General features: G+C 65.9%; 2 protein-coding genes across 5 annotated transcripts; one reads left to right on the top strand and one right to left on the bottom strand.

Annotated features, from left to right (window-relative positions):
* The first annotated feature begins 272 nt into the window (after nucleotides 1-272).
* Nucleotides 273-22,594, top strand: RHBDF2 (rhomboid 5 homolog 2). Of its 3 annotated transcripts, XM_036034166.1 has the most exons (19): nucleotides 284-362; nucleotides 10,572-10,777; nucleotides 13,697-13,861; nucleotides 14,657-14,781; nucleotides 15,119-15,314; nucleotides 15,403-15,606; nucleotides 16,666-16,794; nucleotides 17,152-17,270; nucleotides 17,436-17,630; nucleotides 18,384-18,495; nucleotides 18,699-18,773; nucleotides 18,929-19,090; nucleotides 19,287-19,396; nucleotides 19,551-19,614; nucleotides 19,702-19,796; nucleotides 20,090-20,165; nucleotides 20,293-20,393; nucleotides 20,573-20,726; nucleotides 21,411-22,594. In XM_036034166.1, the coding sequence occupies exons 3-19, from the start codon at nucleotides 13,718-13,720 to the stop codon at nucleotides 21,828-21,830; spliced, it is 2,481 nt and encodes an 826-aa protein (XP_035890059.1). In that variant the 5' UTR covers nucleotides 284-362; nucleotides 10,572-10,777; nucleotides 13,697-13,717; the 3' UTR covers nucleotides 21,831-22,594. The 3 variants fall into 3 exon arrangements, with proteins under 3 accessions (XP_035890058.1, XP_035890059.1, XP_028377670.1); XM_036034165.1 differs by lacking the exon at nucleotides 10,572-10,777 and having other exon boundaries at nucleotides 273-362; XM_028521869.2 differs by lacking the exons at nucleotides 284-362; nucleotides 10,572-10,777 and adding an exon at nucleotides 12,518-12,697.
* A 786-nt stretch (nucleotides 22,595-23,380) lies between these two features.
* On the bottom strand, nucleotides 23,381-25,702 carry AANAT (aralkylamine N-acetyltransferase). 2 transcript variants are annotated; one of them, XM_028521867.2, is made up of 5 exons: nucleotides 25,449-25,702; nucleotides 25,062-25,141; nucleotides 24,517-24,753; nucleotides 24,144-24,298; nucleotides 23,381-23,767 (listed from the first exon to the last, which is right to left on the bottom strand). In XM_028521867.2, the coding sequence occupies exons 3-5, from the start codon at nucleotides 24,677-24,679 to the stop codon at nucleotides 23,465-23,467; spliced, it is 621 nt and encodes a 206-aa protein (XP_028377668.1). In that variant the 5' UTR covers nucleotides 24,680-24,753; nucleotides 25,062-25,141; nucleotides 25,449-25,702; the 3' UTR covers nucleotides 23,381-23,464. The 2 variants fall into 2 exon arrangements, with proteins under 2 accessions (XP_028377668.1, XP_035890057.1); XM_036034164.1 differs by having other exon boundaries at nucleotides 24,517-25,141.
* Nucleotides 25,703-26,688: the final 986 nt, after the last annotated feature.

The following is a 26,688-nucleotide window of genomic DNA, read 5'->3' as shown; positions in this document are numbered from 1 at the left end:
GAGAAAACGGCGCCCGGAAGACACCAGCTCCGGCGGAACACACGGCTCTGCCCGGACAGGGCCCCCCCACTGGGCGGAGCGTGGTGGGGCTGTGCCAGCCCACGGAGCCACTGAGCGACCCGCGGGGCTGCTGGGGCCGACGGGAGCCCCGCCCCCAGGCCCCGGCCCCGCCCCCAGGCCCCGGCCCCGCCCCCGGCCCCGGCCCCGCCCCCAGGCCCCGGCCCCGACTCCCGACCCCGGCCCCGCCCTCGCCGCCCTTGCGCAGGTAGGGAAGAGGCGGGGCGTCGGGGTCCCGCCCCCAGGAGCCACGGCCCAGCTGCGCGGCTCGGAGCTGCGTCCCGGGGACTTGGGGCCGCAGGGAGGTGAGCACGGGCGACCAGCGGGGCCGGGCTCTTCGCCACGGGGCCTCAGATGCCAGAAGGGTGCGAGGGGTCGCGCCCGAGCCCGCCCTGGGGTGACGGTGCGCGGCTGGCAAGGGAGCCCGCCCTGCGGAGCTCTCGGGCCCCACGTGGGCAAGCCGGACTCCAGAGGTCGGGGCTGGACTCGGACGGGGCTGCGGGACAGGGTCTGACGGCGCCCGGGGCTCAGCTCGGACTAGACGCCTTAGGGGTTCCAGGGCCAAGGGTCACCTGGTGCGGTGGCAAGACCACCGGGCAGAAGTTTAAAAGGCCCGGGAAGAAGAGGGGGACTGCCGCAGGGCAGCACCGCGCAGTCCCGCCTTGGTCCCGGTAGAGCCTGGAATTCCGATCCTCCCCTCCCCTCTCTCTGGGCTGAGCAGCCCTTGCCAAGGTGGAAACAGGTGTGGGAGGCTGGACCGGGGCTCGGAAATTGGACACAGGTGTCTAGACTTAGGGACTGAGGGCCTTGGAAAGGTTGGCCCCTCGTTTTTGGATTAGATTAGAGGGATAGTCTCCGAGGGGGCATAAACCCCTCACCCCAGGGCAGAGGGGGAACCCAGGTCTCAGCCTCCACCTAAGTGGGCTCAAGACCCAGAGAGCAGACGGTAGGGTTGGAGCGGCTGAGGGCTTGACTCCACCCATGGACTGCCTGCTGTTCCCCAAATGGCTAGCTAGATTAGGGCCCCTGTCTGTGGCATTTGCGGGTGAAATAATGACCCGGCCTCTGTGTTGCGTTACTGTCACTCTCTATAGGGAGGGCCCAGGGAGAAGTGACACGTGAAGCTTGTGGCTCTCGACCAAGGGGCGGGGGGTGATTTTATTGGCCAGAGGGTATTGATTGGCAAGGTCTGGACTTGTGGTGGTTGTCACAGCTCTGGGGGAGGGGGTGAGTGTTGCTGCTGTTTCACACTGGGGGGATGTGAAACTTCCCCAGGGGTGCTGCTGAACACCTTCCAGCTCATGGGACAACCCCCACGACCGGGAGTCATCACCTCAAAATGTCAGCAGGGCTGCGTCACAGCTCCTGGTCCACCAAGAAACAGGCATTCCTCATTTCATTGTGATTCGCTTTAATGCACTTCACAGATGTGTTGGCTTTTGTTTTGTTTTTGTTTTTGTTTTTTTTTAAATAAATTGAAGGCCAGACCCTCCACCAGTAAAAAGGTTATGACTTGCTTTATCGCAGTATCCTAGACCCAAACCCACAGTATCTCCAAGGCATCCCTGTCCTTACCGGCTGCCCCTCCCTGCCTCAGTTTCCCCAGGGGTTTGGAGAGGAACTAGGAACAAACCTGAGTGAGACAAGAGGTAAGGAGGCGTGAGGGCAGTTATCCCCCCAGCCTTTGGTGCCACAGGCTTGCCTCTTCCTGCTCCAGCCAGGGGCCCCCCAGGAAGTAGGTCTGGGGGCCCTGGGGAGGAGCTGGGACCAGGGGCAGGGGCCCGTCCTGCGGCACTTCGCCCCTTGGGCAGCCTCCTGCCTGGGAGCCCGGATGTCCCCTGGGAACGAGCTCTGTTCTCCCAGATTTCCCCAGACTGGGTTGTGGGTGCAGCCCTGCTGGCCCGAGGGCATGTGACCCACTGGAATTTTCCCATCCAAACTCACACCTGACCTCTCGGGCATGTGCCCCAGGAACATCACACCCAAGGGATGGGGCACGGCTTCTGATTCCTCGTGGCTCCCCCCCCTGCTCCCCTCCTGCAATAGAAGGTTCCGGCCGGTGCGGTCAGACCGGAGCCTGGGGCAGGAGAGCGAGGCGCCCCGCTCCCTCTCCGAGTCCGCTGAGCCACAGGGCAGGGGCGCCCTGGAAGGGAGGACTCTGAATTGACAGCTGGGCTCCAGGAATGTGCTCCCAGTTTGGGGGGGGATGGGGCAGGTGGCCGGCATGAGGGCAAGGTGCCAGGCCACCCCACTCCACCGCCCTCCTTCCCGATACCCGGCAGGACCCACTGCCCCTTGTCATGTTCACTTCCGGACGCTGGAACCCTGGCAGGGCAAGAAGGCAGGTGGCCGTTTCTGGTTTGACTGTTGCATTTTGTGTGTTTGGGTTTTTTTGTTTATTTTTGTCATTTAACTTTTTTTTAAAGATTTTATTTACTTTTAGAGAGAGAGGAAAGGAGGGGAAAGAGAGGGAGGGAAACATCAATGTGTGGTTGCCACTTGCATACCCCCTACTGGGGACCTGGCCTATGACCCAAGCATGTGCCCTGACTGGGAATCGAACCAGGAACCCTTAGGTTCCCAGGCTGGCGCTCAGTCCGCTGAGCCACACCAGCCAGGGCTGTTTTTGTCTTAACTTTCAAAGGCTGGAGTGAGACTCCCATCTGTTGAGTAAAACAAGAAGCCACAGTGGTGGCCCCCATTGGCGCCGTGCCTCTCGGGGCCCGAGGCGGCACCCGGCTTGCGTGGAGCTGCTCCGGGAGTAAGCGGCAAGGCCCAGTGTCAAACCTGGGCCGCCCCTTCCCAGGCCCCGCCCTGAATCCTTGCGCCACCTGCGCGTGAACCGACCGCCAGGCGACCCCTACCTGGCTTGCTCATTTCTGAGCCGCCTATACCCGGTGTCTCACATGCTCCTCTAACGGGAGAGCAATCACACCCCAAATGCCCTGCAGAGGCCACGGGGGCCTGAGTCTGGCTCTGGGCCGGGGGTGGTGGTTTTACCGCGGCCAGAGCCCCGGGCACGGCGGTGGCCGCATCGCAGGGCTCCTGCCCCAGACGAGACCCCAGCCGGGAGCAGGAAGAAGTCAGGTGGGGCGTGTCCGTGCGTGTCGCTCATTTCTGACCTGCTCAAGTCCTAGTGACTGAGTGCGTGCCTCCCCCGGGGTCTGGGTGCTTGGTGGGGGGATGCGGTGGCCCCGGCGCCCCGCCCCAGCCCACTGTGCCGCGTCAAGGGAGATGTGCTCTCCCGCCGCCTCTACCCCCCGCGTGTCCCCGTGGGTCCCTGTGCCACCCACTTCGGAGGAGGCCTGGTTGTTTCCCTGGCCGCCCGCGGGGATTTCCAGGGTGAGCTCACACGTCTGTCTGCTCCCGGTTTCCTATCCTGCTGAGCCAGGCTGGGGGGAGGGGTGGCGGGGAGAGCGGCACCCTCCCAGCGCGCAGGCTGACCTGGCCCGGTGACCGGGGCAGGGAGGCTGCCAGGCGAGGCAGCGCCCAGGACACAGGCCAAGAGGCGGTGTCCTCCAGGCTGCCGGCAAAGTCCCTGTCTCCTCCCCAGGGGCCGTTGGATGGGCAGGAGGAGAAGCTCAGGGGATTTCAGAGAGCCACCGTGTCCCCATCCCCTCATTCGGGAAGCTTATCCAGGGACCAGCCCAGACACTGGTCGTTGGGGATTCCAGAGCTGCCGGAAGGAGGGACACTCTGGGCCCCCCTAGGAAGGTGGTGGGAGCTCGGTGGGCCAGCCTGGGGCGCTGGCCTGGGGGTGGGGGGAGGCGGTGGGAAGGGGCACAGCATGCAAGGGCCAGGGGCCGGCGGCACAGCGGTCTAGGAGGGCTGTCAGTAGGATGGGGGCCACTTGAATAGTCCGTGCCTCAGTTTCCCCCGCCGTGCAGTGGGTAACAGCAGTCTGCAAGGGAGGGCTGCTGTGAGCCCTGCAGCAGGGGTTCTTGGGGAGCCTTGGGCTGGTGCCCAGCCACCCCGGGAGCCCGGTGAGGGGGCTGTCAGGACAGTGGTGTCGCGGCACCGTGGCAGTTAGTGAAGGGCATGCGTGTGTCCTTGGCACAGGCTGGGGGTGCCGAGCCTGCACCTCTGGGTCAGTCAGGGGTCGGGGTGGGGGGCGGCTGCAGCACCCTGAAGGCCAAGGAAATTGAGGCCGGGTTTCGGCCTGGGAGCCAAGGTGAACCGCCACCCCCGCCTGGGGTTTTCCTGCCTGCAGCCCGAGTGTCACCGTGGCGCGGGGGCAGCGGCGTCAGGGAGGCGCTGGCCTTCCTCTCTGCCCCTGGGGCCCAGCGCAGGGCAGGGCAGGCACCCAGAACCTCGGTGCTCCCCCCTGCTTCCCGCACGTGGCCCTGGAGCCCGGGCGACGAGCACCCTTGGGTGGTCCTGCTTCCGACACCCAGCAACAAGCTCCTTCTCCCCATCCAGATTGGCTCTCCCCAGGCCGTGTGTGCGGCCAGCATGGCCCCAGGAGGCCTGGGGGAGAAGGCGGCGGGGGGTCTGCTGGAGCAAGACTTGGAACCCAAGTTCATTACCAGCCAGGGCAGATGATGAGATAAGCACGGAGATGAGAGACTGGGAGAGCCTTTTGATGAGCTGAGAGGTGCCACCCTGGCGGCAGGTGGGGTGGGCTCTGCTTGCGGGTGTGGGCGGCGCTGGAGAAGCAAAGGCCCGAGCTCCAGGCACCGGACAGGCCGGACCTGGCCCGCTCTCAGAGCCACGACCCCAGGCCCGCACTGTGGCCACTTTGTCTCACCAGTTGAGGGTGCGAGGAGGTTGCAGGATGGGGGCCCCACCGCCTCCTAACTACGGAGCCTCAGACAGCTGACTTAGGGAAGGGAGAGAGAAAGAGAGGGAGGGAAACGTGGGTCGGTTGCCTCTTGCACACCCCGACTGTGAGCGGGGCTGCTGTAGCCCAGGCACGGGCCCTGTCTGGGGACCGAACCGGTGACCTTTCAGTTTGCAGGAGGATGCCCAACCCCCTGAGCCACACCAGCCGGGGCGATGAGCAGGTAGCTTTGTGGGCCCCCTGGTGTGAGCAGCCTGGGCGGGGTGTCCCGGTGCCCTTTAGCCCAGGCAGCAAAGGGGCTGGGGCCAGCCTCCCCGGGACGGAACCCGCAAGCCCCAGGGCCGAGTTCTGGAAAGTCGGGTTTATGAGCTCTTTAATGACTGTTTACGAGCCGAAAAGTGTTTGCCTGGCACGCTGCCTCCCTGCTGAGGGGCACCCAGCACCCAGTCTGAGCGTGACGGCCCAGGGCCGCTCGGGGCCAGGCTTGTGGCCGGAAGGCCCGGATCAGGTGCTCCCCTGTGTGCAGGAGACTTTGCCCCTCAGCTGTGTGGGCCTCGGGGAGAGCCCCGGCTGCTGGTAACAAGGGCGCCAAGATTTCAGACCCCTGGGCAGCTGCTCAGTGTTTTAAGCATGAGCACACTGAGGCTCAAAGATGCCAAGCGGCTTGTCCAAGATCACACAGCATCGAGGGCTGAGCCAAAGCCTGTCTCCCCCGTTGGACTGCCCCGTCTTTCCCCCACCCGCTGAGCACGTGCGGGCCTCTGCCCGGTTACAAGGACCAGGGCACGGGCCCAGTGGGCCGTGTGCCCCCTCTCCAGGACCCCTCCTGTTCCCTGGGGTCGGCCCAAAAGGGCCAGGCCCTTCCCCTTCCCAGCAGTGCTGGCAGGGCTGGGGGAGGAGCAGCAGGGCTGGGGTGGAATGTGCCACCGCCGGAGCGAGGCCCAGGCCCATGGGCCCCCCTACTCCCCGAGGCCCCGAGCTGTGGTTGCCTCCAGGCCCTGGGAGCCACTGCTGGCCCCGTGTGGAAGGGCACCTGCGTCCCTGCTCAGCTGCTCTCCCGCTCATCCGCGTTGAACAGCAGTTTCTAGAGTCCCCGAGGGGCCCCTGGGAGGGCATCCTCGTGGGCAGGGCCCGGCACCATGTCCAGCCAGGGACACCCGGCAACACTGTTGCTTCCTGTGCTGCCTGCCCCGTGTGCTGCCCGCGGCTGCGTCACCCCAAGGAAGCCTGATGCGGGTGCCGCGCGACCCCGGGCTCCGAGCTGCTCTAAGGGCGTGGCAGCCCCCCCACGCTCACTCTGCTCTTGGCAGCACGCTGGGACCCAGCACCCACTTCCCGGGGCTGTGGTCGGCCCTGCCACCCGAGCCACTCTGACTGGGTCATGGGGAGCCCGGAACCTGGGGCCTGATGGGACAAGCCCGTGGGTCCCCAAGGTCCCGAGCCTGCCCCTCCCGTTCTTTCTCTTTTGAACTGGGTTTGAGCAAAGCCCATAAAGGGGGTGGGGGGCCTGGGGGGCGCTCTGGGCAGGGTGCTGGTGGTGAGTGGGACCTGTGCCTGTGGGACGTGGGGGTCACAAACTGCAGACGGTTCCATTTTTCCTCTCCGTTGGGGACAGCGGGGCAGAAGACCCTGTCCCTGTGTGCGGGGTGGCTCGGGCGGGGGGCTCCCTTCGTGTTCAGCTTGTGCCCGCAGACCAGCGCCTCCGGGGCGTGGGTGCCAGCCAGGAGAGGGGGCACAGAGGGTCCCTTTCTCCCCGTGCCCGCTCTGACCCTGGTGACTGGGGTTCAGCCTCCAGCTGGGACTTTGCTTCCTTCCTTCCCTCCGTCTCCCCGAGACCCCCGTCCCTGGGCCCTCGGCCAGCCAGCCAGCCGCCTCTGCTCTTCTGCTCCTGCCGCCACGCCCTCTTGCCAGGGCAGTAGGGAGGTGTGCTGGGGGCGGGAGCCACCCCCCCCCCCAACCTCAGGTTAACAGAAGCAGGGGTTTTGCGGGGGCTGCACGGCGGTGAGGAGGGCCCGGCTTCCTCTTCGCTGCTTTCTAAAAATGACTGGTTCCCAGAAGGGCTGTGGGAGGGAGAATCGAGTTTCGGTTTCTGTGACAGGGAAGCAGGGAGACAGGCCACCTCCTCGCCCCCTCCCCCTGTCGTCCTGTGAGTCAGCAGGGGCCAGCGGGCGGGCGGCCCAGCCCCCCTGCCCTTGGGCCAGCCCACTGGGTCATAGGGGCCAGCTGGAAGCGACTGCTGCATCCCAGCCGGAGGTCCCCTAAGCTCCTTGGTCACACCTCCCGGTGAAAAAGATCTGCCTCCTCTCGGGAGGGCTGGCGTCCCCATTGGGTCCCCCTTTGTGGTCACAGGCACTTCGGGCCCTCCTGTCCATCACCTGCTTCTGTCTGGGAGCTGCCACTGGCTCCTAAAGTCCTCGAGGCCTGGGGGTTCTGGAGACCCCCTCAACCCTTAGTGAGGCCAGGGAGTCTTCCAGAACCTGCTAGCGTGCGCTGGTGGCCGGCAGGTAGAGCGAGAGGGAGGGCACTGGGGCCGGTCTCCTCCGTGCCAGTGGGGCTGGGGGCAGATGGGGGCGTCTGGGGGGCTGCCGCCAGCACCCTGCCCCTGGCAGGCACAGCGGGGCCGTCGGGGACTTCCCTGGGGGACGCTCGGTGAGCCCTGCTCTGTGTCGGGACTGGGCTCACCTGGCAGCGCCCGGCCCCACCCTCTGTGGGGGAACCGGCTCCTCCTGCCGCATCAGCAGGTGGTTCGGAGCCTGCGGCCGTGTCTCAGGGGCCGGGTCCTGGCCGCCACCGCTCGCTGGCCTTGGGCTCCTGGGCGCGAGGGCGGTGGGGGGGGTGCAGGCTGGGTGGAGTGGGGCGCCTCAGCCCACGGTGCCTCGGGGTGGTTTGAATGAGGCACTTCTCTTTTTCAGTGGGTCTGCCCCACGCCCGGCCCCTGCTGGACCCCACCCGAAGGCCCTCCCTCTGCCCAGGCCCCTCTGGAGTCTCCTAACTACTCTGGGGCTGAGGCCGTTTTGGGGGGAGGCCCCACCAAGGCAGGGGTCCAGCCCAGGCAGCCCAGGCCCTCAGACTCCCACCCGACCCCACTCGTGGGCTGGGCGCTGCGGCCCGCCGGGGGGTCCCAGAGCAGCAGATGCGTGACTGCGGCCGGAAGGAAGCCTGGTCCCAGGATGTCACAACTTCCTGCAGTGAGCAAGCACTTCTGGGGCGCGGGAGATCTGGGGAGGCGCTCCCACGGCCCCAGCCCTCTTCCTGCCTGGTCTCGGCAGCCTGGGTGCCTCCCTGCCCCACCATGCACCCCAGAGTGGGTGTGAGCACCCCAGCGCTGACACCCCTGCGCCCTCCCTCCCGGAGCCTGAAGGGCGGGGCGGGGCTGGGCGGGGCTCCTGGTGCACAGGGTGGTCTTGGGGGGCAGCCCGTCCTCCCTGCCCCGCCACCGTGGACAGGGGCTGGGGGCAAGTGGTGTTTGTATACCAGACGTCTGGCCTTCCTGGGTGTCGAAGCTGAGCCGTCACCTTACCCAACTCCCTCGCTTAACAGAGAAGGGATCAGGTAGGGAGGGGCGCTTCCAGGCCGGGGCTCGCACTGCCCTATGAGGATGGGGAGAGTGGCTCTCCTGGGTACCACACCGTCCCCGGAAAAGGTGCCCCTGGCCCTGCTCTCTAGGGCCAGGCCACGTCTGGGGACGCCCAGGGTTGCCCAGTCCTTCAACCTGCGCCGATGCCAGCAGCACAGTGGGTCCTGGGCCGGGGTCCCAGCAGGGGTGGCATGGCCTCGGGATGGGCGGCTGGCTGGGGAGTCTGGGTTGTGTGGCGGCCGGGGCAGCAGGAGGTCCATCGGGGACCGCCCTGGGACGGCATCCTCCATGCTTAGCCCTGGGCACGGAGCCGGGGTGGGACAGGCGGCACTCAGTGGGGCCTTCCGGAAGAGGCCGCGTCCAGGGCTGGCTGCAGCATCGGGGGGTGAGAGCATCAGCCCAGGGTGCACATGGACTGCCCACCCGTGTATGCCCACGTTCCCACCTGCCTTCCCTTCAGCAATGGGGTCGTGTGGCTGTGGGGACACGTACACATGGGCTCGTCTCTGCAGGATGCTAGGAGAGAGCAGGTGAGAGTGTGGTTGATTCTGTCTGGTGGCAACAGGGAAGACTTCCTGGAAGGGGTGGCGTTTTTTCCTTAGAGCAGCTGGCAGCCAAGGTGGAGCTGAGCATGCTGGGTGCAGGGCCTCAGATAAGAGAAGGCGTGTCTGTTGGGGTGTGGGGACAGGTTTTTTGAAAAGCAAGGGGTGCCGACTCACAGGGGGCGTGGTCAGCTCTCAGTTCCAGAAGGATCCTCCTGCCTGTTTGGCAACCTTACCGCAGCTCAGGCCTGGCAGCCCCACGCTCACCCCCAGCCTCCGTTCCTGGGGCCGGTTTCCCAGGACAGTGCCCGCCCGACGCCCTCCCTCTGCACCCTGGTCCCAGAGGGGGCCCCGAGGGGGAGGTTTCTGTGCCACGGCCCCTGGCGAGGCTGTTGTCTCGGAGCTGTCCCTGGAGTGGGCTCACAGTGGCATCATCACACGGCTCCCAGGGCTCTGAGGAGCCGCCTGCCCAGCGCCGAGGCCCTCTGACGCCCTGGGGCCTGGACTACCAGCGCTTGGGTGGAGAAGGCAGGGTGCTTGAGTCTGTTAGCCTGGAGAGGCAAGGAAGCGCCCCAAGCCCCCAGCTTTGCCTCGCCTGCTCTCCAGGGCCCCCCCACACCCAGAGTTCCTCTCACCTGTGGTCGGAGGACTTAGGCAGGCAAAGGCCCTGATCCAATAAGTAAAGCAAAAGGGGTGCTGCCCTGTGGACTCAGGGGGGCCCAGACCCACCCCCAGCCTCTGGTTCACCCCGTGGCAGTTGCTCGGGCACCTCTGGGTGTCCAGGCCTGTGAAGAACACAGTTTGCAAACAGCTCAGATGCTGACCAAGTTTCTCCGGGGGCAGGACTCTCTGCTCTATCTCCCCAATAGGGGACTGTCCAGCCCTGAGTGTACCCCAGGTTTAGGGAGGGTGGGGGGCAGCAGTTTCCCAAGGAGACCTCAGGCCCCGGCGGCTCCCTTCCTGGCTGTGTGGTCTTGGGCACCTTACTCAGTGCCTCTGAGCCTCGGTTCCCCACCCACGAAAGGGAAATGCGGTAAAGTCTGTCCTGAAGGGCGTTGAGGATGAGGTTGCACAGGAAGGGCCAGCAAGGCCTGGTGCAGCTCAGGACCTGCCCCCAGCAGCCCTCAGGGCCCGGTGCTGCAGGACTCCTCAAAGACCAAGGGGATGCCTGGAGTTCCTCCCTTTTAAATGCTTGCTTTTCTGTCGGGTGGATTTCATCTCAATAGCTTACTTAACACAACAACAGTGACTTGCGGCTCCTCCGAACACTGCCTTAGATTGAAAAGAAATCTTAGGAGACAGCCAGCAGTTCTGGGGTCTTTGAAGTTAAAGGTTTCTAGTAAGGTGCTGTGGAAACAAAAAAGACCCTCTGGATTTTGGGTTCCCCGCTAGCCCGGAGTGGGGGTTTGTAGGTGGTCACCCCGAGGCTGGAGCCCCTGGCCGTCCGGCACTCTGAGGTGCTCGGCTCACCACCACCAGGGACCCTTACTCCGGGGAGGAGGGAAGTACCTTCTTTAACCCCTCGGCCTGGGCGCCAGGGGGATTATCCTCACTTTACGGCCGAAGAGGCTGAGGTCCTGACACACCCCTTGAACTTGCCCTTCCTTTCACACAGGCTTGTGGGCCGTGAGCACAAGGGAGTCGCCCCCCTGCCTGACGGAGCTGCCTGTCCATCTTTCCGTCTGTCTCTGCCTGCGCCCACCTCTCCACACAGCAGAAGCCTGACCCTGGAGCCTCTGTGCACGCGGGGAAAGGCCTGGAGCATGCGCTGAAGACCCGCGGCAGACGGAGAGAGCTGCGAGCCGAGCCCAGACACTGGAGGTAGGAAGCTGGCGGCCGGGAGGCTGGGCCCCGTGGCACTGGCTACTGAGGGTGGACACCCGTGGGCCAGCACTCTTCAGGCAGTGGAAGAGGCGGCCATGAATACGAGGTAGCAGCTTCAGGCAGTTACGGAGGGCTCCTTGGAGGAGGTGGCACTCAAGCTGGGACTGTAATGATGAAAACGAGCCACTCACTTTGTTGTGTGACTGTCTGATCTGGGGGTGGAGGGACCAGCACAGCAGAGGAGTGGCATTTATGGAGTTTTTTGTTTGTGTGTGTGTGTTTTTTAAGATTTTATTTACTTCTTAGAGAGAGGGGAAGGGAGGAAGACAGAGAGAGAAATATCATCGTGTGGCTGCCTCTCACACGCCCCCTACTGGGGACCCGGCCCGCAACCCAGGCACGTGCCCTGACCGGGAACCAAACCGGCGACCCTTTGGTTCACACGCCAGTGCTCAGGCTACTGAGCCATGCCAGCCAGGGCCTGAGATGCTTTATAAATTGCATTACTGAGATGCGATTCACATGGAGTTCGTCCCTTCAGAAGACGGTGCCATCCGGTGGGTTTCCGTATGTCCTGGGTGGGTAGGACCGCCGGCACAGTCGGCTCCGGGACACCTCCATCCCCTCAGAACGGGACCCACACCCTCCCCGCTGCCCTGAGCCAGGGCTCACCCTCCTGCTGCTAGACCGGCCTGGCCTGTTGGGGCTCTTCTCCGAAGGGACTCCTGTAGCTTGCGGTCCCCGTGGGGCCCTGCCTCTGGGCACAACACCCCCAAGGCGCCCCAGTCCTGCTGGTGCCTGAGCGCCGGTCCAGAGTGTGGCAGCCGCACGTCTCGTACGCACACGGGGGCCGTGACCCCTTTGGGCCCGACGGCCGCACAGTCTCGGACATTCCCGAACAGGCTCCGTGTGCACGTGCTGCCTGTGTGTCTGTCACGTCCACTCGTTCGGTGCTCGGTGGGCAGGAGGTCACTCCCCGAGTTGCGGGGAGGATGCGGTGGCCACGGTCAACGCAGGCCCATGTGTGGGTCAGGCCCCGCCCCGCAGCAGCCCCGGTGGGTGGGCAGGGAGGAGAGAGAGCCACTTGGGGCCCTGAGCTCCCAGTGGGAGTCTGGACTTGATTTTAGGCGAGAACAGGAAATCCTGGGACGGAGGGAGCAGGCAGTGACATGGCGTGATTTGTGCTTTTAAAAGGCACTTCGGCTGCTGTGTGGAGAACGGTCATGGGGTGGGGGCCCGAGGGCAGCAGGGCAATGGGTCCGGAGGCCGCTGTGACGCTTCAGGTGACAGAGGATGGCGGCTCTGGTGGGCGCCGGGTAGAGATGGAGGACGCGGACAGATGTGGGACGCATGTGGCCGCTGCGTGGCCCCGTCGCCCTCACCTTGGCTGCACGTCCCTTGGCCAGGTGGCTCCTGTGTGACTCTCCCCCAAGCCTGTGCGCGCACCCCCAGGGTCGGCACCTCCTGGGAAGGTGGCGGTGGAGTCCCTCCGGCTTGGTGTGGGGCCAGGAGGGACCGAACCTGCCCCTGGGGACTTGGGAGGTGGGAGGAGGGCGAAGCTAAGGATTTGAGTGAGAAAGAGGTTGCAGGGCAGAGTGAGCGATGGAGAGACAAGCCCGGAGCAGGCAGAGGGCGCCGACTCCGGTGGATTCCGAGGGGAAGAGGGGAGTGGAGCCTGGGGCAAATCCACCCAGAGAGGGGTACGTTCTCCCCCCCTCTCAGCAGGGCCATGGGGCAAGGTCATTGAAATTCAAAGCACCCTCACTCTGTAGCCCAGCAGCAGTCCCACTTCCAGAACCCGGTCCTGTGGTTGCACTCAGACAAGCGCGCGACGCAGGCAGGGGTCCCGTTACCAGTGCACGTGGGTCTGCCGTGCTGGACTCAGCCCGAGTGACCGCCGCCCTGCGGCCCAGTGAGGTAGATCCCGGGCCGGTTCATTCAGTGGGCTCGTCGCCGGCAAGACGAGGCGGACCTGCCTGCCGCTGTGGGGGGCAAGGTGCGCACGCCCCAGGAGAAGAGGTGTGAGTGCGTGTGAAGCAGGTACCCGGGTCCTGTTCTGGGTGCAGAGGGTGTCTGGAGGGACAGGCACACAGCTCCTTCCCAGAGGGCGGGTGGCCAGGAGTTCACGGTCTGCTTTCTGTGGTCTTTGGAGTCCTCTCTCTCTTTCTCTCAATGAACATGTATCCTATTTTGCCGCATCCTTATTTTTCCCTCAAACACTTGGGCAAAAACGTGCGCCTGATGTCACGTTTACCATTACCATTAAGACAGAATGATTTTCCTCTGTGAAAAGGAAGAAAGCACCGGACACGTGGCAGTTTCAGTTACCTTTGAAAAAGGAACCGGGCAGCCACGAGCAGCGGGGACAGGTGGCTTTCTAGTCCGAGCCGCCACTTCCTCCCCACGGGCCCAGGGACTGCTCTGAGAACCACACAGCGTGGGGGTGGGGGGCTGGTAGTAGCCCCATGTGCCGGATTGCCCCCTGGCCTCCTCGTCCTCCCCGAGCCCTGCCACAGGGACAAAGGCGGGGCTCGGCCACCTGGCAGCCACGGTCTCCGCAGCCCCCATCCTTTGTCCCCCTGCCCCTCTCTGGGTGTGCTCCCTGCCTGAGCCGAGACCAGAAACGGACTGGGGTGGGGCCGCGGGGACTTCCCAGACCATACTGGTCAGGAATGCAAATGAAAGGGGACAGACACAGACCTTCCTGCCGTACCCACTCAGCCGGATTCAGTCTGCCACGTGGTTTAGGGTTGGACTTAGGTCAGAAACAGCTTCTGGCCCTGCCTGTTGCGGCTCCCTGGATGGAGCACCGGCCTGCAAACCAGAAGGTCGCTGATTCGATTCCCAGTCGGGGCCCATGCGTCCCCACGTGCCATCGAGGTCTCGACACACCTGTGCCCCCTGTCTCCTTTCCAGCCGTCCTGCCCCCCGCCCGCCATGGCCTCTGCAGACAAGAATGGCGAGAGCGTCTCCTCTGTGTCCAGCAGCCGCCTGCAGAGCCGGAAGCCGCCCAACCTGTCCATCACCATCCCGCCGCTCGAGACCCCGGCCCCCGATGAGCAGACCAGCATGCTGCCCCTGGTAAGGGGTGACCTGGGGGCTGCACCCTGCCACAGGTGACAGATGTGCCCATGTCACACACCTCAGGCAGTTTCACTTCCTGGAGGGGGCCCTTCCACCCAAGCTCGGCTGCCTGTGTGGCCCCAACTCAGGCCTGACCCCACCCTCCAGGCCCCAAACATCACACCCAGGGAGTCCAGTCTCTGTCTCGTTGGGGTCCTGAGGACAGGCTTGTCAGTCCCACCTGGGACCTGGCTGTTTCCGCGCCCGGGCCCTTCCGAGGGGTGTGGGCTGTCTGGGACTTGGGTGCAGGGGGCCCATGGGTCTCCAGCATCAGCAGCCTGACCTCCCAGGGCCTGCTTCTCCGAGAATGGAAACGAATCACCGTGTCTGACAGGCCGGACCATCGGTCCACAAAGAGCTCATTGAAAACGGGCTCGAAACGGCGTGGGCTCCGGCGCAGCCGGCTCCATAAAGGGGCCTGTGTCGGCGCCGCCCGCTCCCCGCCTCCCCCGCCCCGGGGGCTCTTGCAGTCGCACAGAAACACGCCGGGACGCCACAGCGTGACGTGGGGGAGGGGGAGCAGCGAATAAGAAGTGGGGAGACACATGCCAGGGCTTTCTGGAAAACAGTAGAAAGTAGTGATCTTGCATTCAGAATAATAAAAGCAGCTCAGGGGCGTGCATGAGGGTTGAGGTTTCTTCTTGGGTTTTCACGTCCGTCCGGAGCCAGAGAAGACCCTGCCCGGGACCCGGGCTCCGTGAAGTCGCTGCGCCTGCACACACCCACCCTCCGCTTCTTCCCGCCTCCCCGCAGCGGCCCAGGAACCCAGCCTACCTGAAGAGCGTCAGCCTCCAGGAGCCGCGGGGGCGATGGCAGGAGGGCTCCGAGAAGCGGCCGGGCTTCCGCCGCCAGGCCTCCCTGTCTCAGAGCATCCGCAAGTGAGCGTGCGCCCGCCCCGCCCCCCACTGGCGGCGTCCCGCAGGGTCACGGGGCGCGTCCCGGGGTCCCCGTTGTAGGAGGTGTAGGCGGGCTAAGGAGCAGCCCCTCCCTGCAGAGGTGAACACCTGGGGGGGGGGAGGGGGCGTGGAGGCCCGGGGATATGGGCTTGGCCTAGAGTCCAGGTGGATTCTGGGAAGTTCCGGGAGCGGAGCGCGGGAACCGAGGCCGTGCCCGCCCAGCTCCTCACGCTCCGCACTTGATCTGGCTGTTGGGCACCAAGCCAGGGGCCCACGCGAAAGCTGACCGGTGCACACGCCCCCGCCACCTCTGTCGCAGGGGCACCGCGCAGTGGTTCGGGGTCAGCGGCGACTGGGAGCTGGCGCGGCAACACTGGCAGCGCAGGAGCCTGCACCACTGCAGCGTGCGCTACGGCCGCCTGAAGCCCTCGTGCCAGCGCGAGCTGGAGCTCCCCAGCCAGGACACGCCTTCCTTCCAGGGCACGGAGTCGCCAAAGTCCTGCAAGATGCCCAAGGTGGGCTTCCTCGGGTCTTGAGGGGGCGGCAGGCGATATTGCCCAGGGGCCCGCGGCTCTGCTCACCTCCTCCCTCCCTCCCTCCCAGATCGTGGACCCGCTGGCCCGAGGCCGGGCATTCCGCCACCCTGACGAGGTGGACCGGCCCCACGCCCCGCACCCACCGCTGACACCAGGGGTCCTATCCCTCACCTCCTTCACCAGCGTCCGCTCCGGCCACTCCCACCTGCCCCGCAGGAAGAGGATATCTGTGGCCCACATGAGCCTCCAAGCGGCCTCCGCCCTCCTCAAGGTGAGGTCTCCCCCTCCCTCTCCCCAGCCAGACCCTCGTCTGTGCTCAGGGCCGGGGACCCAGGGACCCAGGGCAGAGAAAGGGGCCCACGTCCCAGCCTCGGTTCCCTCTGGAGCCCCTGCCGTCCCCCTGGTCTGGGAGACAGTTTGCCCCCTGACGCGGAGGCTGGGGACGCAGGAGTGAAGCAGGCACCCACCACTCATCACCCAGGTTCGCTGGGCAGGGGGCTGCAGGCTGGGACGGGCCCGTGTCGCCGCCCTGGAAGGGCCACCGGCCCAGGTGAGAGGGGACATCACCGTTCAGTGAGATAAGTGCAGGGCCTCTCGGGAGGGGGTGCTGCCCCATTCGCCCAGGCGAGGGGCTGATGTCAGAGAAGTCACCATAGCTGAGCCCAGAAAAAGAAGGGAAAGAAAGAAGGGAACAGCATTCTCAGCAGAGGGGACAGCCTGGAGCCTGGGTCCACCAGCTCGGGTGTTTGGAGTGTCATCCCGACATACCAAGGCCGTGGGTTCGGTCCCAGGCCGGGGCACATGCCGGGGCCAACCAGTGAATGCGTGCATGGTAGGACAGCGGGTCGATGTGTCTCTCCTCCCTCCCCCTCCCTCTTTAAGATCAGTAGTTTTTAAAAATAAAAAAAAATGCCTGGATATAGGAGGAGGCATGGCACTTGGGAGAAGCAGCAGGTGGTTCCTCCTGGTTTTAGTTACAGCGGAAGGAGAGGGGCTCAGAAGGTGGGCAGGGGCCCAGTGCACCGTGCCAAGGCCAGGACTGGGGGAGACAGCCCGAGTCTCCAGAACGGGGGGCAGGATGAGTGGTCAGGGGCGCCCTGCCAAGCCAGAGGGCGGGAGGTCGCCAGGGAGAAGGCAGCAGCAAACCCTGGAGAAGGGCTGATGCGGCCGGGGCTGTGGAGAAGCTGGTGCCTTGTTCCCGGCCTTCCCCGCCCTGGGCAGGGTCCCGCCCCCCTGAGGCGCCGTCCCCAGGAGGGTGGGCTGGACGATTCCTCTGGTGTCGGGGGTGCCCGGCCCGCGCCTGATGCCCGTGCCTCTGCCCCGCGCACAGGGGCGCTCAGTGCTGGACGCCGCTGGACAGCAGTGCCGGGTGGTCAAACGCAGCTTCGCCTACCCCAGCTTCCTGGAGGAGGACGCGGTCGATGGGGCGGACACCTTTGACTCCTCGTTTTTTAGTAAGGCAAGCATGGGGTATGGGCCCTCAGGGCAGGGGGACAGGGTGGCCTGGGGGCGAGGGGAGGTGGCCTGGCTGCGGCCATCCCCTGCCAGGAGCCCCTGAGATCCAGGGGCCCGTTGGTGGGATGGGATGTGCCACCTTGTGGAGCTCCTTTCAGGCAGAGCAAGGACCTGGGGGCGAGGCGGGACGCCAGCCAGGGAAGTCCCTGCAGGGCCGACACCTGAACCTCTCACTTCCCTCCCCCAAGAGTCTGCCTGTCCTGCCTTCTCCTGCCCTTGAACTGTGCTGCGAGGGGCAGTATCGGGGCAGTGACTCCTCACACCGCCTCTCTCTGTGCCCCCCACTCCTCCGCCACCCCAGGAAGAGATGAGCTCCATGCCCGACGATGTGTTTGAGTCTCCCCCGCTCTCCGCCAGATACTTCCGGGCGGTCCCCCGCTCAGCCTCACCTGTCTCCCCCGGCGGGGTGCAGGTCTCGCTGTGAGTTCTGGGCAACCCCTGCTGCGGGAGGTGGAGAGTGGTGTGGCCAGGAAGGGGCTCCCCAGAGCCCAGCTACCCTGAGGGGTGCCCCCCCATCGCCAGACCTCGGGGCCCTCCTGGGTTTCGTGAGGCGGGCCTCGGGCTGAGAGCCACCATCGCCAGCAGGAAGGAGCACGGCCACGCTCCCGTGCCTGCGGCCAAGCGCGGCAAGCGCATCGCCTCCAAGGTGAAGCACTTTGCCTTCGACCGGCAGAAGCGGCATTACGGCCTGGGCGTGGTGGGCAACTGGCTGAACCGCAGCTACCGCCGCAGCATCAGCAGCACGGTGCAGCGGCAGCTGGAGAGCTTCGACAGCCACCGGTGAGCGGGCGGGGCGCTGCCCCGGCAGGAGGGGGGCCCCGCCGCCTCTTCTCCACCCTCCTCGCTTTGGGGCTCCCAGCCCGCAGCCTGTCTGCAAGCATGCACCGAGTGCCAGGTCACAGCCCCGGCAACGGAGCCCCGCCAGACCAGAGCAGGGGGGCCGGGTGGGTTAGACAGACAGCAGCTGTGGCCATGAGCGCGGAGACTGTTGGGGAAGACACGTGCAAAGACCTCGGAGGAAGCGAGAGAATTGGGGAGGGGCAGTTCTCACAGAGTGGGTGATTGGCAGGGACCCAATAGACACTGCACACCAAGTTACAAAAAAGTAATGACGTGCGTGGCAAGTGTCCTGAGGAGGGGGACGGAGAGTGGGAGTGGACATCCGTGGGGGTGGGGGAGTGCCTCCAGGGGGAGCGGCACTTGGCTGGCTGGAGAGAAGTGGGAGGAGCGTCTCTGGCAAAGGAAGCAGCATGTGCAAAGGCCCAGGGGCCCCCAAGGAACCGCTGGAGGAGAGGGAGGAGGCTGGGAGGAGGGGTGGGGCGCAGCAGGGCCTGCGACCGGCAGGAGGGGCCGATGTTCGACTTGATCCCAAGGGCGGCGGGAAGCCGTCCCACAGTCTCAGCTGGGGAGAGAGGCGTGTAGAGGTGCCGTTGGAAGTCACTGGTGAGGGACCCGCGGAAGGGAGCAGAAGCGAAGGGCCGGGAGCAGGTGCGAGCCGCGCATCGGGGGTGCTCACACAGGCCCCACCCACAGGCCCTACTTCACCTATTGGCTGACGTTCGTGCACATCGTCATCACGCTGCTGGTGATCTGCACGTACGGCATCGCGCCTGTGGGCTTTGCTCAGCACGTCACCACCCAGCTGGTGAGTTGGGCTGTGGAAGCAGGGGTCCCCCCGGAGGTCCCAGCCCGCTGGGAGGCCTCAGCCCGCTGGGAGGCCTCAGCACTGTGGGCCACCGAGTGCCCCCCACAGCCACGGCCTGACCCAGGTGGGAGGGTGTGCTGGGCTCTCCTGGGGGCCTGACCCTGGAACGGAACCCCTGACCGCCCCCCCGCCACCATGCACAGGTGCTCAGGAACAAAGGTGTGTACGAGAGCGTGAAGTACCTCCAGCAGGAGAACTTCTGGATCGGCCCCAGCTCGGTGAGGGACCGGGGAGAGGACCCCAGCGGGGAGCCCTGGGCCCTGTCTCCCCTGCCGGGCAGGGAGGGGGTCAGCTTGCCCAGCAGCCCTCTCCTCAGGGGAGACTCAGGAAAGCGACCAGCCTGGGCCAAGCGCACCCCCTGCCCCCACCCCAGATCGACCTGATCCACCTGGGAGCCAAGTTCTCGCCCTGCATCCGGAAGGATGAGCAGATCGAGCAGCTGGTGTCGCGGGAGCGAGACCTGGAGCGGGACTCGGGCTGCTGCGTCCAGAATGACCACTCGGGCTGCATCCAGACCCAGCGGAAGGACTGCTCGGTGGGGCCCTGTGCCGTGGCCGCTCGCGCCGGCCTCGGGGGAGGGTCCCTGCGCAGGGAGGATGCCGACCCCCTGGGGTCTCTGGGGACTGCGCTCTGGGAAACCTGGGAAGAGTCCTCGTCCTGGGGGTCTCCCCCCCCCCACTTCGGTGGGTGTGGCCCTGTCCTGGCATGACCAGCCCACCTCCGTCCTCCAGGAAACTTTGGCTACTTTTGTCAAGTGGCAGGATGACACGGGGCCCCCCATGGACAAGTCCGACGTGGACCTGAAGCGGACGTCAGGAGCCGTGTGCCACCAGGACCCCAGGTGTGGCGCCAGGGTGGCCCTCGGCCGGGCTCCTGGGAAGATGGGGCTAAGGACCACGCTGTCCGAGCCACCCACGGGGACATTGGCGGGTGGGTGTGGCCGACAGGGGGGTGCCACAGCCCCTTATCTCGGCCCCTCCGACCTCTGCCCCCAGAACCTGCGAGGAGCCAGCCTCCAGCGGTCCCCACATCTGGCCTGATGACATTACCAAGTGGCCAGTGAGTATCTGGCCGGGAGAGAGGTCTGGGAAGGTGGGGAGGGGGTTCCTGCCACACAGGCCCACCGCTGTCGGTGCCGCCCCTCAGATCTGCACGGAGCAGGCCCGCAGCAACCGCACGGGCTTCCTGCACATGGACTGCCAGATCAAAGGCCGCCCCTGCTGCATCGGCACCAAGGGCAGGTGAGTGGCGGGCCCTCCGCCCGGAGCTCCACCCCCCACCTGGAGCTCCGCCCTCTGCCCAGACCTCCGCTCCCCCGCCCCGCTCCCCTTGCTGGCTGCCGTCCTCCCGTGTCCACTCCGGGGCCACCTGCAGTGGGGGTGGGACGAAGGGGCGCTTTCCTCGGGGCCTGGGTCTCTGCAGAGGGGCCCCGCCTTCCCACCGGCGGTGCTGGCAGTGGCCAGGAGGCGCGGGCTCTGGCGAGGTGGGCGGTAAGGGGGCTGCTCAGGACCCTGACACGCGCCCCGCCCCTCAGCTGCGAGATCACCACGCGGGAGTACTGCGAGTTCATGCACGGCTACTTCCACGAGGAGGCGACGCTCTGCTCCCAGGTGAGGCGGGGTGAGGCGGGGCGCGGCGGCTCCTGGGACTGGCCTCACGGGCGCCCTCCTGCTCCCCGCATGGGGGCCGCCCACCCAGCCGGGTCCCCGGCGCCGACCTCCACGCCCTCGCCCGCAGGTGCACTGCCTGGACGAGGTGTGCGGGCTGCTGCCCTTCCTCAACCCCGAGGTCCCGGATCAGTTCTACAGGCTCTGGCTGTCTCTGTTCCTCCATGCTGGGTAAGGCTCCTCAGCGGCGGCCGGCCAGCCGCCCGCCCGGACCCCTGGCAGAGGGGTCCCTGCACCAGGGCGCGGCCGGCACCGCCCCCCCCCCCCCCCCCACTGCTCCTGACGCGCCTGACTGATGGGTGGCGGTGGGCAGCCGCAGGGAGGCTGACGCCAGCGTTGCCCCGCCCCAGCCTGGTGCACTGCGTCGTGTCGGTGGTCTTCCAAATGACCATCTTGCGGGACCTGGAGAAGCTGGCCGGCTGGCACCGCATCTCCATCATCTTCATCCTCAGTGGCATCACCGGCAACCTCGCCAGCGCCATCTTCCTCCCCTACCGGGCCGAGGTAGGGACGCGGCGGGGTGGGGAGGGCCGGCTCTAAGGCTCCCCCCCCCCCCCAGAGTCTGCCGAGGGGGCGTGGCCCCTGCCAGCAGCGGGGTGGGGAGGGCCGGCTCTAAGGCTCCCCACGCCCCCCACCCAGAGTCTGCCGAGGGGGCGTGGCCCCTGCCAGCCGCGCTCAGCGGGGGACCGACTGCTAAGCTGGAGGCTTACTGGCCAATCCTTTAATCCCGAGTGTGAGGGAGCGTGTCCCTGAGTCATGCTCAGATGGCAGCTCCAGAGAGACCTTTCTGGACTCGGTCCCCCACCGTTCCTTTTCTCTGCCTCATTTCTTCACGGCCGCGGCACCGCCTGCCCCCGAGTCACATAGGCTGAGTCATAGGAAATTGCCAGGGTGTGGCCGTTCTCGAGCCACTGGAGTGCCAGGTTTTGGTCCGTTCGCCCTCCTGTTGCCCTTGCTGGGCGTGTGCCCCCGCCCCTGGCACGTGGGCACGGAGCTCTCCACCTTCGCTAAAGGGGGCGGGGGGTGGGCGGAGGCCGCCCGGCCCAGGTCCAGCGGCTCAGGCTGTCCACTGGGCCTCGGGGCTCCCAGATGGGACGAGTCGGGCCCCGGCGTCCCAGCCTGGCTGTGCCCAGGGCTCCCTGTACCCCTGGCCCCTGGAGGTGACGGCCACCCCTCCCCTCTGCCCAGGTGGGCCCGGCGGGGTCCCAGTTCGGCCTCCTCGCCTGCCTCTTCGTGGAGCTCTTCCAGAGCTGGCAGCTGCTGGAGCGGCCCTGGAAGGCCCTGCTGAACCTGGCGGCCATCACGCTGTTCCTGTTCGTGTGCGGCCTGCTGCCCTGGATCGACAACATCGCCCACATCTTCGGCTTCCTCAGCGGCCTGCTGCTGGCCTTCGCCTTCCTGCCCTACATCACCTTCGGCACCAGCGACAAGTACCGCAAGCGCGCCCTCATCCTGGTGTCGCTGCTGGTCTTCGCCGGCCTCTTCGCCTCGCTGGTCATCTGGCTCTACGTCTACCCCATCCACTGGCCCTGGATCGAGTACCTCACCTGCTTCCCCTTCACCAGCCGCTTCTGCGAGAAATACGAGCTGGACCAGGTGCTGCACTGACCCCCGGCCCGCCAAGGACACGGACTGCCTGGGACGGGCTGCCCCACACACACTCCAGCTGCCCATCCAAGGACACGGGCCCCGGTCCCCGGTCCAGAGACAGTCACCAAGGCGGGTTCCTTGGGGGGACTGAGATCCCCCCACCCCCTCGTGAGCTCCTGGCCCTGGCTGGGGAGCGCTCCGAGCACCCACCTCTCTGCAGCTCAGGGCTCAGCCCGACTTGCCCTGCTGTCGGGACCACCTCCTGGGGGTGGGTTTCTTTCTTCCCAGGGTCCTCAGGATGCTGCCCCCTCCCACCCCAGCCTCTGCACTGGGGACATGGCCCGGCACCCCACCAGGTTCCCCTCGCCCCGTTTCTCCTCCCCTCTCCGCCCTACAGGCAGGTCACCAGTGGCCTGCTAGGTCTGCCCTAGGGTGCCAGACGCTGTGGGAGACACGTTGGCTGTGGTCTGGGGTGGGGTGCGCAGGGAGGGACGCTGTTCCCCATCTGTAGCCAGCCCAGGCTGTGCCCCGCCCCCTGCCCCACCCAGTCAGTGTTCTGCTCTATCGGGCTGGCTCAGGCCACAGCCAGCCCCACACCCTTTGCCTTACTGACCCCAGGTTGGGGTGGGTGCTGGGCCACCCCAAGGATCCACTCCCAGGGGTGGCCGAAGGCTCACTCAGGCTCGTTTTATACTGGTTTATATTATGGTCCTAATTTTTAAAAGGAACGCTAACTTTGTATGGATGACGTCTCAAATGAATTAAATGATATTCTCTAGGGAGTGTCGTCTTCTGGCCTGAGGACTCGGGAAGGATGAAAGCTGGAACCTGATTTTGGGGGTCGGGGGTGGGTCAGCCAGGAGGAACTTGGGGGCAGGGCAGGGCAGAGGCTTGGCTCTAAGGGACGGTGGAAACCTTGTGGGACTTCTGGGAGTTTGGTTGGAACAGAACCCAGGTTGGGGGTCACATGGAGGGCCCCAGGGGGTCCCTTGAGGGGTTGGAGTTAAATTCTTAGACCTGTGGCATCCCCCAACCCCACCTGCTGTGGGGGCGGTGAGAGGGCGGGCCGCCCTGGACCCCTGCACTCACTAGGCCAGACCGGGGCCTCCCCCAGCCCCTTTGCCCACTCACGGCAGCCCCCAGGAGACCACGGGCACGGCCATGTATTCCCGTGGGCAGAGGGCCCAGGGTGCCTGGGCTGGGGGAGGCATCCCTGTGCTTTCCTGCTCCCCACTGACCACGGCCCCACTCCAGGGCTGAGACTGAGGAGGGCCGTCCCCGGGGCTGGGGAGAACATGGGCCCCCGAACCCGGGCTCCTGTGAAGAGGAGGTCAGCACCCGAGGACTGACCCCTGCCTGCCTGCCTGCCTGGGAGGCCCCCACCAGTTCCTGAGCCCGGGAGCCGAGGTGGCTCTGCAGGGCTCCGCCCACTGCCCCCAGTAGCCACGCCCATGCCGAGTGTGGTTGCAGTGTGGGAGGTCCAGAGGGTCCCAGGGGGACAAACTGCAGGACACACCACTTGGAGAACCTGCCACATTCTTTTTATTTGATCCCTCCCTCCACCCAGCCAGCCAGCAGGGGCCAAGGCTGGAGCAGAGCCCCCCCACCGCCCGCCGCCTCCCCCGTCCCCCGCAGGGCCCTGGGCAGCCAGCTCAGCAGCTGTTCCTCCTCGAGGCGGCCTGGCCCTGCAGGGAGCACTCGAGCTCCGTGAAGGTCAGCAGGCCCACGGTGACCGCACAGGGGCCCACAGGGCGGAAGCCAAACCTCTCGTAGAAGGGCACCAGGGGGTCCTCGCACATGAGCACGGCCCGGCGCACCGCCGGCAGGCCGCCCAGGTGGCACAGGTAGCGCCACAGCAGGATGGAGCCCTTGCCCTGCTGCCGGAAGGTGCGGTGCACCGCCAGCACGTGCAGGTGGGCCGTGTGGCCCCCGGGCCTGTGCAGCGTCAGCGACTCCTGGGGGCGAGCGAGAGACACGGGTCCATCACCTCTGCTGACACCTGCCCCCCGACCAGGGCCCAAAGAGCAGGGGTCCCCTGAGTGCTCGAGGGCTCCTTCCCACCCAAGGAGAGCCCCAGTTTGGATTTACACTCCCAGCCAGCCTCATGGCGGACCCTCCACGAGGGCTTTTGAGACCCCAGAAAGCAGAGACCTCTTGCTCTGAAAGAGGACTCATGGCCTGCGTTCACGTCTCTGGCTTGGAGGAAGCACTCCCGGTTCTAGGCCCTCCTCCCCTCGTCCGCTGGCTCTGTGTGGTGGGGGAGGGGCTCTCCTCCAGAGGCTCTCCAGGGACTGGGCAGCCCTGCCCTGCCCTGCCCTGCCCTGCCCTCACCTGTGTGAGCCTCTCCTCATCCCAGAGCGAGCCAATGATGAAGGCCACGAGGCGGCCCTCCTGGAACCAGCCCAGGGAGAGCTCTGGACACAGGGTCAGGAAGTGCTGGATCTCGTGGAGACGCAGGGGGCAGTCCCCCGAGACGGAGATAAAGGCTGCAGCAGGGGACAACACAGGCAGGTGGCTGGGTCACTGTGCCCCCAGTCCACCCCATAGCCCTTCTGCGGGGTATTCAGGGCCAAGTGCACACACAGGAACACGTGCACAGTCTGACACGCTGGGATCCCAGGGACAAGCACAGGAGGGGCAGGGGTCTTCTCCTGCAGGGCAGCTGCAGTATCGGGGCACCCGGGGCCCTGTGGGGGCCGCTCACCTTCACGCTCAATCTCAAACACACTGACAGCATCCTGAGGGGTGAGGCAGCGAAACTCGCTGGCCGGGAGCGTGTGGCGCCGCTGGCAGCTCAGAGGCTCTGGCACCCCAGGTGGCAGGCGCAGGGCCGCAGGCATCAGGCAGTGGATGCTCTGCACGGGCATCCTTGCCCTTGGTGCCACCTCTGGGCGCCCTGGCTCGGGGACTGGCCTCTGCGGCAGAGAACGGCCCCCGGCCCCTGGGGGGGGGAGGAGCAAAGGGTCTTGTCTCTGTAGTAGCTGAACCCGGGGAGGGGCCAGCCCCAAAGCTGATGGGCACATTCCCTAGTGCCTGACCCCCCGCCGGGCTGTTTTGGGGACTGTAAACACTGGTGTTCTCTCCCCGACTTTCCTGCTCAGCAGCCCCTCCAAACCTCCAGATTCCAGCCTCACTGCCCTGCGGGGGGGGAGGAGGGGGGCAAGGTCCATAGACCAGGGAGCAGGGGCCGTGAGCCCCCACTGATCACATCTAATGCAACTGGGGGTTGGGCGGGGTGGTTGGTCTTACCTCCCCGGAGGAGACTTTGCGGCCTTTTGGCCGCAAGGTGGTGTGGCCAAGAGCTTTCCAAGCAGCCTCAGCCCTGGGCCCTAGAGACAAGCCCCTTGACCAAAGTGGGTCCTCCGGGATCCCCACAGTCACCCAGATGGCCTCCCACTTCGCCACCCACACACAGGGTGGGGTGAGGAGCTGGGAGAGCCTGGGGGCGTGGGGAGGAGCCAGCACAGCACGGGCCTGCAGATGTACCGCCCTTAGAGGAGGCCAACCCCCCTTAAAAAGCCCCACAGCTCCCACATTTGCCCTTCCTCCTCCCCCTTTTCTCCCCTTGTCTCGAAGCCCCAAGCTGGGCATTTCTATTCCTGAAGACTGGGAGCCAGGAGACGGGGTCCCTCTTACCAGGACGAAGGTCCCCGAGTCCCCACCAGAGTCAGTTGCCCCGGGCACTGTCCACGGGTGCAGGAAGCAGGAAAACCGGAGACACCCGGGGGTGCGCTGCCCTTAGGGCAGGTATGGCCCAGGCTCACGTGATGTGCTCAGAGCTCGCTAATCGCCCCAGCCCCACCTTCGAATTACAGCAGGCTGGAGGATGCCAGCAGGGCCCTGTCCCCGTGGTCTAAAGGTCAAACGTCACTGTCACCATCGCTGTGGCACACTGGGCGGGGAGGGGATTACAGAGGAGAGGCCAGGGCTTAGGGAAGGTCCTGGGACTAATCCCTGCTGTGTCACCCACAGGGACAGGTGCGCATCCCCTGTCCCCTGGAGGCCTGGGCAAGCCCCCTCTGAGGGTCTTTCCAGCTCAGGTGCCCAAGGAGGCTACTATTTATAGCTCTAGCTCGGTGCTAAGCCGCAGAAAACAGTCTCCTTTCATCCGCACGACCCCATTAGCCCCTCTTTGCAGAGAAGAAAACGAGCTCAGGTTAAAGGGCCCCAGTGGACCGCCCAGGGCCGCCGCTCGGCCCAGTGACATCCCAAACAGCCTGTTCACAGCTTCCTGGCCCTGCTGCTGGCCACCAGACAGTGTCCCCAGGTTGGCGTCTTCCAGGGCAGAGGGAGGGAACCCTAAATCTGGCTCCAGGACGGGCAGGTGGAGTTGATGAGCCGGGAGAGGCAGACCGGCTTGCTGTGCAGACAGCAGCAAGCCACTGAAAGGGTTTGACCTTGACCCTGGTCCATGACCCCCTCCCATCAGGTATGTGACCGAAGTCTGCTTCCCCAGGTGTGACTCTTGGAGGGACACCCTGGGGAAGATCCCCAAATCCAGAGGCATGAGTCAGACCTCGGGCCCCCTGCCCTGCACCACACCATCCCCTATCACCCGGCCAGCTGTCACAGCAACTTGTCAAACACGCACATGTTTTTACAGATTCATCGATTCGCGCCCTCCTGCCACCCCCTCCCACGCCTGCCACCTCCCCGCGGTACATGAGCCCGAGGTGGTGCAGCCACCGCTCTGGAAGCCTTGGGGAGAACCCTGGGCACACACACCCCTGGGGTCCACGATCCCACTCCATGCACCCACCGAACACTGAAGGGGCAGCAAGGCTCTCCCACGGGAGGCAACCCAAAGGGCCCGCAAGCGTGGGAGGGACCATGGAGGACACGGCGGACGGAAGGTCGCCGGGCACTGAGAGGTGAG

The sequence above is a fragment of the Phyllostomus discolor genome, chromosome 8 (assembly GCF_004126475.2).
Source record: "Phyllostomus discolor isolate MPI-MPIP mPhyDis1 chromosome 8, mPhyDis1.pri.v3, whole genome shotgun sequence".
Taxonomy (NCBI): domain Eukaryota; kingdom Metazoa; phylum Chordata; class Mammalia; order Chiroptera; family Phyllostomidae; genus Phyllostomus; species Phyllostomus discolor.
This window is presented reverse-complemented; position numbering and strand designations above follow the sequence as displayed.

Excerpts from the sequence above, each read along its gene's own strand:
- AANAT (XM_036034164.1), bottom strand. The coding sequence starts at position 24,835 with ATGTGCCCATCAGCTTTGGGGCTGGCCCCTCCCCGGGTTCAGCTACTA. Across the intron at positions 24,299-24,516 it reads GTTTGAGATTGAGCGTGAAG|CCTTTATCTCCGTCTCGGGG; the intron begins GTGAGCGGCCCC and ends CCCCTGCTGCAG. Across the intron at positions 23,768-24,143 it reads ATGAGGAGAGGCTCACACAG|GAGTCGCTGACGCTGCACAG; the intron begins GTGAGGGCAGGG and ends GCTCGCCCCCAG.
- RHBDF2 (XM_036034165.1), top strand. The coding sequence starts at position 13,718 with ATGGCCTCTGCAGACAAGAATGGCGAGAGCGTCTCCTCTGTGTCCAGC. Across the intron at positions 14,782-15,118 it reads CTGTCTCAGAGCATCCGCAA|GGGCACCGCGCAGTGGTTCG; the intron begins GTGAGCGTGCGC and ends CCTCTGTCGCAG. Across the intron at positions 18,496-18,698 it reads AGCACGTCACCACCCAGCTG|GTGCTCAGGAACAAAGGTGT; the intron begins GTGAGTTGGGCT and ends CACCATGCACAG.